This window comes from Osmia bicornis, chromosome 3 (assembly GCF_907164935.1).
Source record: "Osmia bicornis bicornis chromosome 3, iOsmBic2.1, whole genome shotgun sequence".
In the NCBI taxonomy this organism is placed as follows: Eukaryota; Metazoa; Arthropoda; class Insecta; order Hymenoptera; family Megachilidae; genus Osmia; species Osmia bicornis.
Genome location: NC_060218.1, coordinates 12,185,189 through 12,204,375, shown reverse-complemented (window position 1 = coordinate 12,204,375; position 19,187 = coordinate 12,185,189). Strand labels below are relative to the sequence as shown.

General features: G+C 40.7%; 2 protein-coding genes across 2 annotated transcripts in view; both read left to right on the top strand.

The window, feature by feature from the left end:
• LOC123987684 (zinc finger CCCH domain-containing protein 18-like) overlaps nt 1-12,627 on the top strand; it is a 32,480-nt gene extending 19,853 nt beyond the window's left edge. Inside the window, exon 2 of the mRNA XM_046285156.1 lies at nt 12,539-12,627. Coding sequence (XP_046141112.1) covers nt 12,539-12,627 — 89 coding nt within the window. The remainder of the gene's footprint in view (nt 1-12,538) is intronic.
• A 227-nt stretch (nt 12,628-12,854) lies between these two features.
• On the top strand, nt 12,855-13,712 carry LOC114882229 (cylicin-2-like). Its single transcript, XM_029199108.2, has one exon. It carries the CDS (start codon nt 12,855-12,857, stop codon nt 13,710-13,712), a length of 858 nt encoding a protein of 285 aa, XP_029054941.2.
• Nucleotides 13,713-19,187: the final 5,475 nt, after the last annotated feature.

Genomic DNA, 19,187 nt, shown 5'->3' with positions numbered 1-19,187 from the left:
ACAAGAAGAAGAAGACGAAGTCGCGCAAACTTCCAGTTATAAAACGTGAGGGATTTCTTCCAGCACTTGTACCTATTTCTGCGGGCCTTTCAGCTTTGGGTACGGTGGCTGGCGGTGCAGCAAGTATCGTCAAGGCAGTCAACGATGCATCTGCAGCACGGAAAACATTAGAGGAAGTGAAACGGCACAATCGTGTTATGGAAGGACATGGACTTTATCTTGCACCATATAAACGGGGAACAGGAATTAAAGAAAAAAAAAGAAGCGCTTCGGCAAGTTGTAACGCTTCCACAGGGCGCAATGACAAATGTACACTTATATAACTTTGCACGAAAGTTGAACTTTCCATATTTTCGAGGTGTTTTCATGCGTACAAATTTACCATCTAAATCGTTCTTAAACGAATGTGGTATCGTGAATTTAGATAAATCGAAAGGTCCTGGTACACACTGGGTAGCTTACGTAAAGCGGGGTAATCGTGTTCAATATTTCGATTCTTTTGGAAATCTGAGACCACCGACAGAGTTAATAAACTACTTCGGAAACCATGTAACGATCTTACACAATCACACGCAATATCAAAAATTCGATACGAGTGTATGCGGACAACTCTGCTTGCACTTTTTAGCTAGAAATGTATACAATAGTTTCGATGCGCATAGTTTTCACAGTTGCAAAGATGTCGATGACGTTTCCGTTAAGCGGAAAAAATTCTGTGCTTACCACTGATTACTTTCCACCTACAGACTTGAAAAATGATAATTACGAACTCGGACTCGTTGATTTTCAAGCTTTCAACACAATACCGAACGTTAACTTTACAACAACAAATTTTACTTTGATGCCGATGGTAAGATCACGATACCGGATGGTTCGTACGAACTCGAAGCGCTAAATAAATACTTGCAAGAGAAAATAATGGACAATACAAAAATCATTTTATTTCGTGCAAACAACAGCACTTTGAAAAGTGAAATATATAGTGATTATACAATCGATTTTACCAAACCAAATAATATAGGATCGCTTCTCGGGTTTTCTACATATCGCATATTACAGCCAGGATAATGGTACGAGTTGGATATACCCGTAAATATTATGAAAGTAAATGTGCTGAGGATCGAATGTAATATTACGACTGGCGCGTATAGCTGCGGTCAATGTGTTCATACCATTCATGAGTTTTCACCGCGCGTGCCACCAGGATATAAAATTTCGGAAAGTCCTACGAACGTCATTTATCTTCTAGTTATCGTGAGAGCCATTGATCACCTTAGTATACGCATTGCCGATCAAAACGATAATCTGATAAATTTCCGTGCAGAAGAAATGACAGTGAGGCTTCATATTAGGCGGTGTAGAAAATAACATGAATATAAACATAATAATCAATGGCCTGTTGAACAGCTCGAACGGCTCGAACGGCCCGCGAACGACCCGCTGAAGGGCCCAGCGGCATGCTGAACATTTTACGACAGATGCAACAGCTGCAGTAAGGATAATGATGTAAAAAACGATAACAATTATACAATCATTCAGTAGAGGGAATATATCCAAATCGGACACATCGCAAGAGCACATCGTCGAACGCTCCGACGACGCGACCGTTTAATATATGTTAAATATCCGTATATTTAATAGCCTTTCAAGAGAGCTAGCAGCACTTATGCCAAACATTACTAGACATAATGCTGTTGTACATAAATGCTAAAACTCAACCGATCAACAATCCGCCGAATGCATTATCCAGCACCCCGTTGAACGAGTTGCTAAAAGAATCGTTACAGCCCATACGCCAACACAACGTTCGGAAATAATGACGAAATACGAATTCCCATTCAACAACAAGATTTGTACATGTTTCCTAGTGAGAGTTACCTTTACGTCGAAGGAAAACTCGTTCTCAGCGATGACAATGTTGCAGGAACTTCAGTTGGACTAGAAATGAATTGCACAGCATTTATGTTTGATGAAATTCGATATGAATTAAACGGCGTGGCGATCGATCGTTGTAAAAACGTTGGAATAACAACTATGATAAAAAATGGAGTATCGTTGACAACGACAAGATCAAAGATGCTTGAAATCGCTGGTTAAAGCGCGTTATCGCTGCGGAGAAAAAGGGCTAATCGCGGTTAAAGCTCTTCTGCGGCCGCGGTTAAAGCGCGTTCGCGACGCGGATAAGCAGCTTTTCCGCAACCTATAAACAGGCTGAATCATTAAATATATGGTTATTATATAGACGATATGCGTTTCGCAAAGCAGCCCCTGTCTATCCTTATTCTCGATTTAGACGAGAAGACAACACGCATGGACGATCGCCGACGACGACACGGGCCCCTCTTGCCGAATACGATACGTGGTATAATTTGCGGTTCATCGAACTGCGGTAAAACGAACGTCGTAATCAGTCTGATCGAGAGCCCGAACAGTGTAAGATTCAATAACGTATATGTATACTCAAAATCATTGCAACAACCAAAGTACAAATATCTTGAACGAATTTTGACAAATGTTCCTGAAATCGGATACTTTTCATTTTCAAATAACGCCGAAGTCGTGTCACCGAACGAGGCGCTGCCCGATTCGGTGTTTATATTCGATGACGTTGCGTGCGACAAGCAAGACGTGATAAGAGAATATTTCTCTATGGGTAGGCACTCGCGCGTGGACTGTTTTTATCTCTGTCAGACTTAAGCGAGAATACCGAAACACCTAATTCGCGACAATACCAACCTTTTGATCGTGTTCAAACAAGATGGCACGAATCTACACCACATTTATAATGATCATGTAAATACAGACATGTCGTACGAAAACTTTTGTAAATTGTGCGCACAGTGTTGGGAACAAAAATATGGTTTCGTAATAATCAACAAGGACAGCTCGATGGAGCGTGGCCGTTACAGAAAAGGATTTAACGAATTTGCCGTTTTCTGAAACATTTAGTCCATCGATAGAATTTTAGCGAGTAGACGTCTTCTCTTTGCAATGGATAATAGTAATATTAAAGAATCGTGTAAAGTTGCGAATGCTATAGCTAAAACAAGCGATGCTATACGCAAAATACGCAGAGCTCTCAAATCGGAGAGCATCGACGAAGAGTCATCGAAAAACGATTGAGACCCGTGGTAGAACCGCTGGAACGAATTATCGAGAATATGTCAGCGGTATCGCCACATTCAGACACGATCGATATAAAATCCGAGTCGACATTCCCAACTTTGAATATTAAAGAACCGCAAAAATTGACGTCAACTCCTTTTCTTAACCCTCAAAGCGCACAAACTGCAAAAGCACGCATTTATTCCGAACCTGGTACATCTTCGAGTGAACAGACGGTGGATGTGACGAAAGATCGTCCCAATTTTCATCGTGAAGAATCGATACATGCCGTTGAAACGTACGGCGACAGCGACGAGAATCTTAATGTTTCTATGCAGCGAATTTTGAACAAGCCTAGCGGAAACATACGTAGCCATTTCACGGAAAATTTGGGGCCGTTGGCAGCTAAATACATTCAATTACTCTTTACCGATCGCGAGAAGAAGATAGATGACGTGTATGGAGTATACGTACAACGCAACAAATTAATGCTTTGAAGTTCAGTTTTCGACGTAAACAAAAACGACGATGTGATTATTAATGGGGTGAAGTACAGAGGAACAACTGGTTTGTACGAATTACTATTCATGAGAATGCCTGATGACACCTTGTTCAACGATGCTGATTTACACAAATACGCGGAAATATTAAAGTCGTCGAACGCTCATAGACGCAGCCATATCTCGTCAGGGCTTGTGAAAAGTAACAAGGGTTACAAGTATAAATATATCATTGCAAAATTGCTGAAGAGCGAGCGGCGTGGAGGTAATCTGATACCGTTCGATATGGCGGTTAACGATAACGCGGTGGACTACGTGCACTGGAATGACCCAAACGAGCTCGTCGATAGATTACGTCTTCTCGTATCCTCGAAATCCGCAGGACATACGGGGCATGACAACGAGATCGTTTCTATAATCGAAGAACTTCGAGAAGCTGGGTTGATTATAAATTGATGCGTTCGTAAAGCATGATGTTAGTTTACAAACATGAAGAAGGTGAAGAGCAATCATATCACGGACGAGAAGATACAGCTGGTCAACGAGTTGCACGAGCCAGCGAGACGTAACTTTAGACGTAGACGAGTCATTGTACGGGGTTACGATGATCTCTGGCAAGCGGATCTCGTAGAGATGCGACAGTATGCGCAAATCAACAATGGCCACAATCACATACTCACCGTCATCGATGTCTTATCTAAATACGCTTGGGCCGTAGCAGTGAAAACGGAAAATGGAAAAAAACATTACGGATGCATTTTTAAACGTTTTGAATGATGGAAGTAAACCGAAAAATCTTCAAACGGATAAGGGAAAGGAATTTTATAATACAGAATTCCGAAATCTTATGAAAGGATACGATATAAATCATTATTCTACGCACAGTGTAATGAAAGTGTTACGTCCCGTTTTACGGGGCGTTTATTATATGCTAAATATGATCTACGGGTTCTGCCGCTTTAAGCGCTAAGGCGCACCTTGCCCTACCTTTCAAAGGTTGAGGGAGATAGGATGGGAGTCGAATGATCTTGATACGCGATTGTGGTTGTTCGATTGTGTGTGTATATTTTAATTGCTATCTGTTACATACCCTTCGTTGTCTTCGGGTGTCGTCAACAAACGCTTTCCTGCACGCGTCGGTCACTCACACTCGAAGTCTCACTTTACGCTTAACTCGCGGATTCGCCAAAACGCTAGACTCACGGCGCGTGGGCTACAACTCGACCTTGGAAGATGCAAGCGGTTGGTGGTTGTCCTGCACAGCACACGGGTGCACTCCTGGAACTTGTCCTATCCTCACGGGCCTGGATCCTCAGACCTCGGGGATACACTCGTGTTGAACCGTAGGCCGAGCACGTCGTTAATGATCTTCCTGGTTTCGAGGTAGCCAAAACGCGGGTCACGGACGAGCAGAACTTCGTCTCTGCTTTACACTATCACGGAACTGGCGTACTTGCGTTGTACCGATAACTTATACTCCCAAAAGGGGAGTAGATCACGCTCTTTGCTTGCGAAAACCTGCAAGCAAAGGGTTTTCGCCATCACATTCCGCGAGTTCCCTGATTTCGTATCGCGGCCGTCGCTAAGCGAAAACACGCTGATGTTTCGCGGATTCCAGAGCAAGACCTCATTGGACTGGCGAAAGACGAAAATGGGTTATACCTAGGGATGTAACAAAAGCATCGATAATAGAACGTTGGAATAGGACGTTGAAAAACGAAATGTGGAAAAGTTCACGCTTAATGGAAGCTACGCGTAGACAACCGTCTTACCGACGCTGGTCTCAAATTATAATAATAGAAGGCATCGTACGATTGGAATGCGTCCCGTCGACGTAACACCGGAACATGCGGACAAACTCTTATCGTCCGTATATTCTAACATAAAAATTGCAGCTCCGGCCAAGGACAGTAAAACCTGGATAAATGCAACGAAAGAATGCTTGGATAAGTGCACCATCACTATCCCCTCCACTTGGGGGGATGCCCCTAGGCGAACCGAGCAGGTCGACGAGGAAACCGTGTAATATGATCCGACCGTGTTGGCTGAATACAAAACATGTGTACGCACACGAGATATAATGTAATATACATTTAATAAAAGTGTCATTATTGCTATATCTACATCAGATATGTAATATACATTTTATTACAATATCATTATTACTATATCTACTTAAGATAAAATGTAATATACATTTAATAACCATATAATTGTTATTATATCTGCATCAGATACAAAGTATAGATTTAATAAGAATACCATTGTTGGCATATCGACACTAGATATGTAGTATACATTTAATAACAACGTCATTATCATATATCCACATGAGATATGATGTAATATACAGTTAATAACAGTATAACTGCTACTATATCTACATCAGATACATAATATACATTTAATATCATTGTCTTTATTATTATATCTACATGAGATACGTAATATACATTTAATAACAATGTCATTGTTACTATATCTACATGAGATATAATGTAATACACATTTAATAACAGTGTCATTATCATATATCCGCATGAGATATGATGTAATATACTGTTACGCCCCGGCGGAAAATTTTGAAGTTTATCCGCCTTGCGTCCCTTATCAAGCCTTTCGAGGTTCCGAGGATTTCTCATGTAAGGATCGTGAGGTGGGTGTTTCACTTTTCCGCCAATCTTTTCATTCCTCCTCTACCTTGTACATACTTGTCAAGCCTTTCGAGGTTCCGAGGATTTCTCATGCAGGGGTGTACAAGGAAGAGTTTGAGTTTAATTCTTTTCTATTTTTGACTTCTCCTATTGTTTTCCCTTCTTTATTCTACTCTACCCTGGAATCGTGTATCTCGTCAAGCCCTTGGGTTCCGAGAATTTCTCATGCGAGGTACACGAGGAAAGGTCATTTCTGTTTCCTTCTTTACAATAGTTTACGTGACCCTCCTTGAAACTATCGTCGCCAACCATAGAAATACAATACAGTTTAATATCGGGTAGCGCACAAAAACTCGCGTTAGCTCGTAAGAGAGAGAGAGAGCCGTTAGCATAACACCAACACTACGCAGTTATCCAGTGCTTCGCATTCTGGGAATTTCCCTTGGTAACTGCGTAGAAACGGGAAAACCGTAATAACTTCTTTGTTAAGGAAACTCTTTCCCTCTCATTTGCACAAAGCGTCAGCCGGTCCAACCAGGATCATTATTACCTGATCGAATGATAGTGTGAAAGGAATGGATGGATGAATATGAATTTAAACGATGAAACTAAAATAAATGAGAACCCTTACAAAGTCTAACGTCGCGAACGTTCGACCGCCGTTCGAAAATCAAGGGTCGTTTAAAGCTGTAACATCCAACAAGAAGAATAAATAAGAAGAAATTTGATAATTAGTATTTATTAATATATTTATTCATTTTTCGTTTTTATTACAAATTTGTAACAGTTCATTTTATTTATTATTTGTACTACTATGATTTAACCTAATAATTATATTTATATTTAATAACTAAAGAGAATCTTATATTTATTAATATTTACATTTAACAAAAATTCTATATACTTTAAAATATACGTCGATAATTCTACCGCGTCGATAAAAGATCGACACAGCGCGCGAAATGAATAGAGAAAGACAGCAATAGCGAATAGAAAGAAATAGGAACAAGCGCAGAGTAGAAAGAGACGGCAATAGCGCGTAGACAGAGATAGCGATACGCACGGAGTCACGTACGCGCAGGTCAAAGTCCGAACACTTCCGGTATCGAAAACACAGGTAGAAAAAACTGCTACGTCAGCAGTTCTCCGGTATAAATACGAGCGTGCCGGGCAAAGATTTTTCACTTCGATTCTGATCGTAGTCTGAGACGGGTCTATGATACGATTTATATAGAATTCAGTAATCTTAGACTCTTTTGTCGGCAAAGCGGCAAAGGTTCCGCGTCAGACCCGGGGCGCTCAACTATCGGTTCGCAGCGGTTCTCCTACGTGTCTGGTTCACACCCAAGCTTAACGAGCGAGCGAAAGCCGAAGCTCCTTGGATGCGGCCTATCAGTACACTGGCTCTAGAGCGACGATACCGTTTTGCAGAGTTCGCTACCAAGCTTAACGAGCGAGCTAAAGCAGAAGCTCCTTGGATGCGGCCTGTTCACTGACGGCTAAGTTGCCCAGAAACCGAACTGCGGCCGAACGAGCCAACTCCTACAGCGTCAGAACGGATCTTGGCCAATTTCCCGACAAATCATTCAAATCATTTATATTATATTAAATTATATTAAATTATAAATTCAAGTTTAATAATCGTATCTAGAACCGCATTTACTAATCAATTTATTTTCCTCTGTATTTTTATTTTAGATTGAATTATTTTTGTAATTAATAATCTAATTTTCTTTTATTGTATCCCAATTTTAGCACAAACACGATTGTTAGTTTCTTTGTATTTTTCAATCCAGGGCGTACTCATTGTACATTACTAATACTATTATTTTCTTTTTGTATTTCAAATACAGGGCGCAACTTTTGTTATTTAATTACATTATTTAAATTCAATATTTAATTACTTCAATTCATTATTTAAATTCAATATTTAATCACGATATTTAATTACATTCAATATTATCTTTTTATAATACTTACCCTTTATTTTTATATTATAAACGAACAACCCATAATTTCTTGAATAAACACACATACTTATTATTTGAGAAAGGAATCAACGTTGGATTTTACTCCTTTACCGCGTGCCACCCGGACCTATAACCCTTCCTTTTAATATATATAATATATATATATAAAGAATACGAGTCGCCTTCTCTTAGGGAACCGCTCTCCCTACGCGTCGGCGCAGTAGCGTGCTCGTGAATAATTTCGGGACGTTACAAAGCAATAAACACTATTGTATCCGAAATTCTAAGAACTGCCTTGCGACAACGGCAAATTTGAACAAGGGAACGTTCTCGTAGAAATGTCTAAATTCATCGCTAACGAAATGTCGATTCCACCGAAATAATTATGCGAAAGATTGTAAATGAATGCATAATCGGCATTGCGATTATCGTAAATGCATCGTCCGCTTTTACGCTAAAAGATCTTTGTTATTAATCTGGAAAGTAAATAATTCTGATCCTGTTAAGGGAAATATACGGATGACGGCTTCATCTGTTAACTTATATATCTCAATTTCAAACTCGTTTTGTATTCCAATCAAATCAATAGTATTCATTTAATAATAATAGTTCATCATTTTGATAATCAAGTAAATCAATAGCCGTATTTAGAAGTTATACACATAAAGGAAATACTGCGTAGTTTCTAGAAAACCGTTGAAACTATCATGGCGACGAAGTAGAAAGAAAAGGAACACCAAAAAAAGGGGATGAAGGATCTTCGTCTAGCTCGCGCGTCTTAGCCAATCACCGGGCACGCGACACTACCGAGCACGTGCCACGATTCGTCAATCCGTCCCCTCCAAGGACGATGATCGCGCGACGGGCCCTTCGCCCATCGATCTCGCGCAAAATTCGACACTCTTGATCGATCAATCGTCGAGGTACGTGATCGGGAGCCCGTGTGTCCGAGAGACAAAGTTATTCGGATGTTTCGCGATATTTTCTCTGCGGTAAAGTCCTCCGCGTAGCGAGGTAGAGTGCCGTGCAAGTTAAAATAATCGGAATTCTGAATAAGGACTCATAGACGCGCACGTTAAACCTTCTTCTACCTAAATCTCTATCTTTTCTTTCTCGTTTTAAATCGTTTGCTCGCGTAGAATTTCGTATTAACTTCACCTCGGGTAATTAAATATATATATATTCTTTTCCGTTCGTATTCGTTTGTCTCTCGTCGACGTACTCGTCCGAATAATCCGTTTTCCGCCGCGACAAGTGCAGTGATCGCAAATCTTACCGTTCTTTGGTGTTCCAGATCATCAAGCGAACTCAAAACGAACTACAAGCGAATTTATTATCTTGTATTAATTATACAGCGTTTCGGTAAGTCGATCCTATTACCATTTTGAACACGACGTCTAACAATTGGCAAAACGGGCGATCTGATCCAACCCTTCGGGGTTCCGAGAATTTCTCCGGTCAGATCGTTCCACCATACGAGGTATCATTTTTCGACTATAATTGTGTTGTGGTTTCGTTTTCCATAATCTATTTTCTATCATATAAAAGGGACACCTTAGTCCAGCCCTTTCGAGGGTGCCGAGAGTATCTCCGGCTGGGGTGTACCCTCACGGCGGAAATACGCCAATTTCGAATTAATCCAAAGGAAAACGAGATAGCAACAATCATTTCCCGCGGCCGTTATAAATCGTAAACCTTCAAGTGTGATCTCAGAGCGTTTGCATATCATTATATTTTGTTACTTTATACTAATCATCTTTACCCTTGTTAACCAATACGCATGAACTGGTATTTTCAATAACGAGTTTTAAAATTAATTACATCTCGATTTTTGGCATTTCATACTTTGTTAATTTCTTGATTCTTATTCATAATTAAACCAGTTTCACCAGTTAAACAGTTTCAAAATTTATTTCAAACACACCACACACTTTTCAGTTATATACGCCTACCATCATATACAGATTCAAGGAGGGACCCGTACGGGACCTAAAGCGTTGAACGAACCCAAATGAAAGATTAAAAAATTAAATTCTAAATTCTAACATCTTAATAAATTTGTCTTTCGTCTTTTAATTTGTCGAGAGCGTTAACCCGCTCAAGACTGGTGGCAGCGATACCTACCATCGCGCTCAGAATAGGGTAGAAGAAATAGGGAATTGCCTTTCAAACATCTAATTGAAACAGCACTCTCTCTTTTTCTTTTTCTATCCTTTTACGTTGCGCCGTCGCACGCGCAACGTAACAATACATTTAATAACAATATAACTGCTACTATATCTACATCAGATACATAATATACATTTAATAACATTGTCATTATTACTATATCTACATGAGATAGGTAATATACATCTAATAACAATGTCATTATTACTATGTCCACATGAGATGTGATGTAATATACATTTTATAACAATGTCATTGTTACTATATCTACATGAGATGTAATGTAATACACATTTAATAACAATATGATTGTTACTATATGTACATGAGATAGGTAATATACATTTAATACCAATGTCATTATTACTACGTCTACATGAGATATAATGCAATATACATTTAATAACCATGTCATTATTACTATATCTACATGACATTTAATGTAATATACATTTAATAGGAATATCATTATTGGCATATCTACATTAGATATGTGATATACATATTATAACAATGTCATTGTTACTATAGCTACATGAGATATAATGTAATATACATTTCATAAGAATATCATTATTGGCATATCTACATTAGCTATGTAATGTACATTTAATAAAAGTGTCATTATTACTATATGTACATAAGGTATAATGCAACATACATTTAATAACAATATAACTGCTACTATATCTACATCAGATATGTAATATACATTTAATAACCATGTCATTATTACTATGTCCACATGAGATGTGATGTAATATACATTTTATAACAATGTCATTGTTACTATATCTACATGAGATGTAATGTAATACACATTTAATAACAATATGATTGTTACTATATGTACATGAGATAGGTAATATACATTTAATACCAATGTCATTATTACTACGTCTACATGAGATATAATGCAATATACATTTAATAACCATGTCATTATTACTATATCTACATGACATTTAATGTAATATACATTTAATAGGAATATCATTATTGGCATATCTACATTAGATATGTGATATACATATTATAACAATGTCATTGTTACTATAGCTACATGAGATATAATGTAATATACATTTCATAAGAATATCATTATTGGCATATCTACATTAGCTATGTAATGTACATTTAATAAAAGTGTCATTATTACTATATGTACATAAGGTATAATGCAACATACATTTAATAACAATATAACTGCTACTATATCTACATCAGATATGTAATATACATTTAATAACCATGTCATTATTACCACATCTACATCGCATACGTAGTATTCATTTAATAACAATGTAATTGTCACTATATCTACATCAGATATGCAATATACATTTAATAACAATGTCAGTATTAGTATATCTACATGAGATATAGTGTAATATACATTTAATAATATTATAATTGTTACTATATCTACATGACATATATTGTAATATACATTTGATAGCAATATAATTGTTACTATATCTACATCAGGTATGTGATATACATTTAATAACAATGTCACTGTTTCTATATTGACAAGGGATATATCGTATTATGCATTTAATAACAATATAATTGTTACTATATCTACACCAGATATATAATATACATTTAACAACCATGTCATTATTACTATATTTACATCGCATACGTAGTATACATTTAATAACAATGTAATTGTTACTATATCTACATCAGATAATGTAATACACCTTTTATAACCATGTCATTATTACTATACCTACATGAGATATAATACAATATACATTTAATCACAATGTTATTATTACTATATCTACATGAGATATAATGTAATATACATTTCATAAGAATATCAATATTAGCATATCTACATTAGATATGTAATGTACACTTAATAAAATGTCATTATTACTCTATGTACATGAGACATAATGCAACAGACATTTAATCACAATATAACTGCTACTATATCTACATTAGATATGTCATATACATTTAATAACAATGTCATTATTACTATATCTCCATGAGATATAATGTAATATACAATTAATAACAATATAATTGTTCCGATATCTACATCAGATGTGTAATATACATTTAATAACATTGTCATTATTACTATATCTAAATGAGATATAATGTGATATACATTTAATAGGAATAGGACTCCCTTACGGGCAACGGTTGCGAGCGGACCTGTGTCGTGATAAGTGGAGTGAGCAAAGTGTGAAAAAGGAGGAAAAGTGACCAAGCGAAGAACGAGGATAACCGATACAGTGAGTGGAAAAAGGGGAGAAAGTGTAGTAGTACAGAAAAAAGAGAAAACAGTAAGAGCGGGAAGAAGAGTGATAGAAAGAGGACCCACTCGTGTGAGGTTAAGAGGAGATAGAGGACAAGAAAGCGCGATAAAGCGAGGAAGGAGAGAGTAGGAAGAGACACCTAGGGGACAGGGGAATAAACCGGTGAGCAAAGAAATGCCCGGGGATAAGGAAGAGACTGACGCAAAGGGAGACAGCTGGCAACAAAGAAAGGAAGAAACGAAGGAGAAGAGGAAAACAGGCAAGAGGAAAAGTAGACAAAGGTGTAAGGCGAGGCAGGCCGACCAACGTAGAGGTGCTAAAGAGGGAAAAGAGTCTAAGTGTGGGAAACATGTCCAGCATAGAGGACATATGGAAAAGGAAGAGGGAGACAGAAGCAGGGGAAGAGGAGGAGAGGGGAAGAGTGGGGGAGGGGGAGGCAACCAACAAACGGAAGGATGGATATTTAGAGGAAGCAGCCTAATAGAGAGGTCGCCGGATAAGAAAAAAGAAAAAATGGAAGAAGAAGGAGGAATCGGAGAACTAAAGGAGACGATAAAAAAGTTAGGAGAAGGCCAAAAAGGTCTGGGGGAAAGGATTGAATCAAGCACAAGGGCATTGGGAAAAGCAGTGAGGGAGGAGATAGCTGGAATAAAAGGGGAAATAGGAAAGCTAAAAGAGGAAATGAAGAGGAGGGAGGATAAATGGCTGGAACAAAAGAAAGACATGGATAAGAAAATAGAAGCGCTAAGAAAGAAAATGGAGGAGCTTGAGGGAGGGGAAAGGCAAAAGGAAAATACCAAGTTGAGAATAATAGAAGAGAGAATGCAAAGCCTGGAGAGAGGGTGGGCAGGGAAGTCAAAGGAGGAGAGCGAAAACGAGGCAGTAAAAATTAAACTAAGAGAACTAGAGATGAAATGGGAGTGGAAAGAAAAAGAGCAAAGAAAGAAAAACATAATAGTTAAAGGGATAAAAGTGAAGAGGGAAGAGTTGAAGAAGAGATCGGAAGAACTGATGAAAGAGATCGGAGTATAGGACGCGATAGAGGAAGTGAAACCGGTGGGATACACGGATGGGGGGAAAGAAGTAAACATGGTTCAGTTGAGATTGAGGACAATGGAGCATAAAAGAATCGTGATGGAGAAAAAGAAGACCTTGAAAGGAAGGGACGAGAAAATAGAAGAGGATCTAACATGGAGGGAGAGGAGGATACAGTGGAAGCTAAGAAGCATAGCAAGAGAGGAGAGAGAAAAAGGCAAATATGTTTGGGTGGACCATGGAAGAATCAGAATCGAAGGCAAATGGTGGAAGTGGGACGAGGAAAGCGATACTCTAAAAGATTGGGGAGGAAAAGAGTGGCAGGAAACCAAAGGGGGACATCCAACAAGGGGGAAGGGGAATAAGGGATGAGAGAGAGGAGGGAATAGAGAGTGAGGATAGAGAGAAAGTATGTCAGGGAGGGAGTGAGAGGGGGGAAGAAGAAGAGGAAGAAAAGGCTCAGAAGAAAAAGAAGAGGAAAGAGAAAAAGAAGGAGAAAGAGAAGGAACAGAAGAAGAAGAGGAACAACGTAAGAGAGGGGGGCTGGGAAGGGGGAGAAAAGGAGGAGTGGGAGATAGGATTCTGGAACTGTGCAGAAATTAGAAACCAGGATGATGACTTCTGGGAGATGATCAAGAAGTGGGAAGTGGTAATATTAATGGAGACGTGGCTAGAACAGAAAGGATGGGAGAAAATAGAGGAGTGGTTACCAAAAGGGTACAAGTGGGAAGCACAGTTAACAGAAAGGAAAAATAAAAAAGGAAGGGCAATGGGAGGAATGCTAATGGGAGTAAAGAAGTCGCTGATGGGAGAAGAAGGAAAAATAACAAAAGAAGATGGAGGGAAGGGAATGATGGCAGCTGAGTTCAAGAGAGGGGAGGAGAAATGGAGGATAGTGGGGGTGTACGTGAACGGGGATATAGAGGAGAAGATGAAGATGATAAGAGAAAGAATGGAGGATGTGGAGGACGAAAGGGTAACAATAATAGGAGGGGATTTCAACGCGAGAACAGGAGAAGAAGGAGGCAGAGGAACGGAATGGGAGGAGGAGGGAGAGGAGGGGAAAAGGAACCCAAAGGACAAAAAGCAGAATATAGAGGGAAAAGTCTTGCTAGAGACCTTAAGAGAGACAGGATGGGAGATTCTAAACGGAAACATAAAAGGAGATGAAGAAGGAGAATTCACGTACACAGGAGCAAGAGGGAATACGGTGATAGACTACGTCCTAGCGGAGGAAGGGGGGAAGGAGAGAATCAAGAGAATGGAGATTGGAGACAGAATTGACTCAGATCATCATCCGGTAATAGTGAAACTGGAAGGGAGAAAAGAAGGGAAGAGGGAGGAAGAGGAGAAAAGAAAACCAGCGGCGAGAGGGAACTGGTCGGAAGAGGGAAGGGAAAGGTTTAAAAACGGAATTGACTGGAGGGAGAGGAGGGCAGGAAATTTGGAGGAGGACCTGGAGGCAATGCTAGGAGAATTCAGAAAAGGGCTAGAGAAAGGAAGAAAAGATTTAAAAGCACATAAGAAGAGGGGGTGGTGGGATGTGGAGTGCATGGAAAAGAAGAAAGAAGTAAGGGGGTACTAAGGGATTGGAGAAAAGGGAGAACTGAAGGGGATGAATACAGAAGGGTCAAAAGAGATTACAATAGACTATGCGGGGACAAAAAGGAAGAGGAAAATGTGAAATTCATAAGAGAGGCGCAAGAAGCGAGAGCGGAAGGAGAAGTCTGGAGAATAATAAACAGGGAGAGGAAAAGAAGAGGGAGAGTAAAAACAGGTATTAAGGAGGAGGAATGGAAAAGGCACTTTATGAATCTCTTAGGGGGGACGGAGGCAAGAGCAGTAATGGGAGGGAAAAGAGAATCGGGTGAAGAAGAGGAAACTGAAGCAGAAATAAGTAAAGAAGAGATAAGAAAAGTCATAGCAAAGCTAAAAGATGGGAAAGCGACTGGAAGGGACGACATTCCAAACGAGGTATGGAAGTACGGAGGAGAAGAGGTGCTGGAATGGGCCAGAGAAATGTGTAATAGAGTCTGGAAAGGGGAGGGATGGCCGGAAGGGTGGAAGGAAGGAATAATAGCACCGATCAAGAAAAAAGGAGACGGAAAGCAGGCGAGCGACTATAGAGGGGAAATGACGCTCATGCCCACACTCTATAAGATATACGCGGCGGTGCTGACAGAGAGGCTGCGAGAGGAAGTAGAGGGGAGGGGAATGATACCGGCCAACCAGACAGGATTCAGAAGAGGGATGGGTACGACAGATAATATTGTTGCGCCGGGGAGTGGAGCTCGCACTTTCCATAATTAAATGAATACACCAGGAGCAAACTAGACTGTCTATATTTCAATTACACAATTGGTTTAGCAATAGATCCGTACAGGTCGGCTTCCCGATACAATCTGATATTCAAAAGAAGCGCGGTTGTCTAAGAAACTTCAAGCATCCGGTGACGTGTTTCCGCTCGAAACAAGGGATAGCTTCACGTTATGATTCGACGACAGCTTCAGACGGGGCAGTCGATGGCTCTTTCGATATATCAAGAAGCGGTCGATGCGTCGAAAGAGCGGGAACTTCTCACCGTCGCAACATTGCTCCCCTCCTTCAATGAGCGGTCGACCCGACCGCAGGCATCTTCATACTTGTTACCATCTTCACGTAGGCCGATCAATAAGCCAAATCAAGTCATAGTCTCTAACCTCGGGCTGTCAGTCTTCCATGGATGCTAACCTCTTCTTTAGTACCTCTGCCTGAAAGGAGGTTAAAAGCAAAAGCGTAACAGTTACCTAAGTGGCCCTCTCAGGCAGCTAACGTCTTGACATTCGTCCTTCGTCCCAGGGGAAAACCACTCAAAAACCCTGAGCAAGACGCCGGTTCAGTGCTAACAAGTCAACTTAGAAACCGCTCCAATTTCCTATTCTTCTTTCTTCGATTTCAAATTCTTCTTAGCACTCTTCTTTCTTCGAGGAGGTCCCGACAGTTCCTCGCCCTTCCTCTTGATTCCTGGGCCTTCACGCCTTCCTCTTGAAGTCTTCTCGGATGAAGAAATTCCAGTCCAACGGGTCCACTCTACCGGGGGATGCTCCCCAGCCATCAAGCAAAATCTTTCCTCGATGGACTGGTGGTCCGGAGCATACCACAACTACGCAGTCCGATGACCAGAACCCCGAATACAAAAATCAAAATAAACGGGACACCGGCTGAGGGGATGCCCTCTTCCTCCGAAGAGAACAACACTTCCTCCATCGTTTAGACGCGCGTAGCCAGCAAGTTTACCGTGGCCGAAAGAAACCTCACCCTGGCTTTGTGCGACGAAGCGTCTTCTTCTAGGTCGAGGACGTCAGAAACACCCTCCTCAGTCTCCTATTCTTGATCCTTCCCTATTTAGGTGTTTCTTCCCCGTGAATGTTCATATGGAGCCAAACGATTCACGTGAACCACCTTCGGTTTAGATTTTGGGGAGCGAAATATGCGGTAGATTAAGTCATTTAACCGGTTCATCACTTCATACGGTCCTTCCCAATCAAACTGGAGTTTAGGACATTTTCCCTTCGTTCTTCGGGGATTGTAAAACCACACCTTGTCCCCAGGAATAAAGGAAATTGGCCTTGCAAAAGAATCATACCAGGATTTTGTCTTTTCCGCACAAATTCGCATACGATGACGAACGAATTTGTGAATCTCTTCAATCTTCTTTCTGGTCTCCTCGATGTAAACAGTTTCTTCTTTATGTTCCGAGGCAATAGTTCCTCTGAGCAGATCCAAAGGCAAACGTAACTCTCGTCCCATCAGAAGCATTGAAGGACTATTTTGAGTAATTTCATGTCGAGAAGAACGATAGGCCAATAAAAACGTCGGAATCCACTCATCCCAATCCTTTTGATGTTCCGCCACAAATTGGGATAAATACTGCATCAAGGTCCGTATCAACCGTTCTACGAGTCCATCTGACTGAGGGTGCAAGGGAGTAGTTCTCGTTTTCTTTATCCCCAAAATCTTCATCAACTCTTTAAAGACAGTCGACTCAAAACTGCGACCCTGATCAGAATGAAGCTCCAACGGTACTCCATGCCGACTTATCACCTCCCTCATCAGGGCCGTGGAAATTGTCGTCGCCTGCTGGTTCGGAAGCGGAACCACCTCTGGCCACTTCGTGAAATAATCCACCACAACCAGCGCGTACTTGTTTCCAGAAGAAGACCTTGGTAAGGGACCAACAACGTCGAGCGCGATCCTCTCAAAGGGTGCCCCTACGTTGTAGACTTTCATGAGTCCTTTTCCCTTCCCCGAAGGACCTTTCTTCGCCGTACAACGATGACATCGACGACACCAATCTTCCACATCTCTTCGGTGACTAAGCCAAAAGAACCGCCGTCGAACCTTGGCCAAGGTCTTACGTATTCCGAAATGTCCTCCAGAGGATGCATCGTGGCACTCTTGCAGAACCTCTTCGACTTTACTCTTCGCTGTTCAGAGTTCCGATTGTTACCAAGGATCGATCCAGAAAATTTAAACTTGAGCCCGTGTCAAGTATTATGGGGCACTCCTTTTCTGCGACGAATCCCTCGACGCAGGACAAAACATTTCCGGCAACTCTTCGTACGACGGGGGCGAACAAAGGTGAAGCCGGAGGGTGCCCCTCTACGCCGACTTCTTCCCGTTTCCCTTCTTCGTTGAAAATTCTTCTTTTCTTTTTTTCGGACAATTCCGCCACATATGACCCTTCTCCTTGCAATTCCAGCATTCCATCTCCTGTCTTTCAAGCTTCCGTTTTACCGGTCTTCTCATTTCTCTTCTTCCGGAATCCCTCTCCGAAGAATAAACCGGTTTAGTAAATGTTTCTTTTTTTGTAACGGGCGCATTAGCCATTGACTCGACTGCTTCAATCTCCAGAGCCCTGATAACAGCAGCCCTGAGAGATGTGAAACCTCCGAGCCTCAGCATCCGTTTCATTTCCTCATTAGCCAGCGAGGAAACAAATTGTGAGGCAGCAAGCTTGTCTCTAATTTCTAAAGGGCATTCGCAAAAAGCGGCCTGTGCTAGCCTCTCAATCTCCGTGGCTAAATCGGAAATAGATTCCCCTTTCCGTTGTTTATAATTTTGAAACTTAACATAATTGAGGTTCTCAAAATTTTTCGTTCCATAACGGAACGCAAGGGCCGAAATTAACGCGGGAAAATCAGTCTGTTTTTCAACGGAAAGAGAAGTCAAAACACTCCGCGCCGGTCCCTCGAGTGATGTCACCAAGGCCAAGGCCTTTCTTGGCTCATCCCAACGATTCGCCCCTGCAATCGCCTCAAACTGGAGTTTAAACTCCTCCCAGTTAGTTTTACCATCAAACTTTGGTGGTTTCAGAACGTAGCCTAAATCGGAAACGTTCCGCGACACACCAGACATTTCCTGTTGAGAGACCGGAGGTGAGGGCTGGGGTATCGCGAGGCCAGCAGAAGTGGAAGGACTAACAAGAAGGGC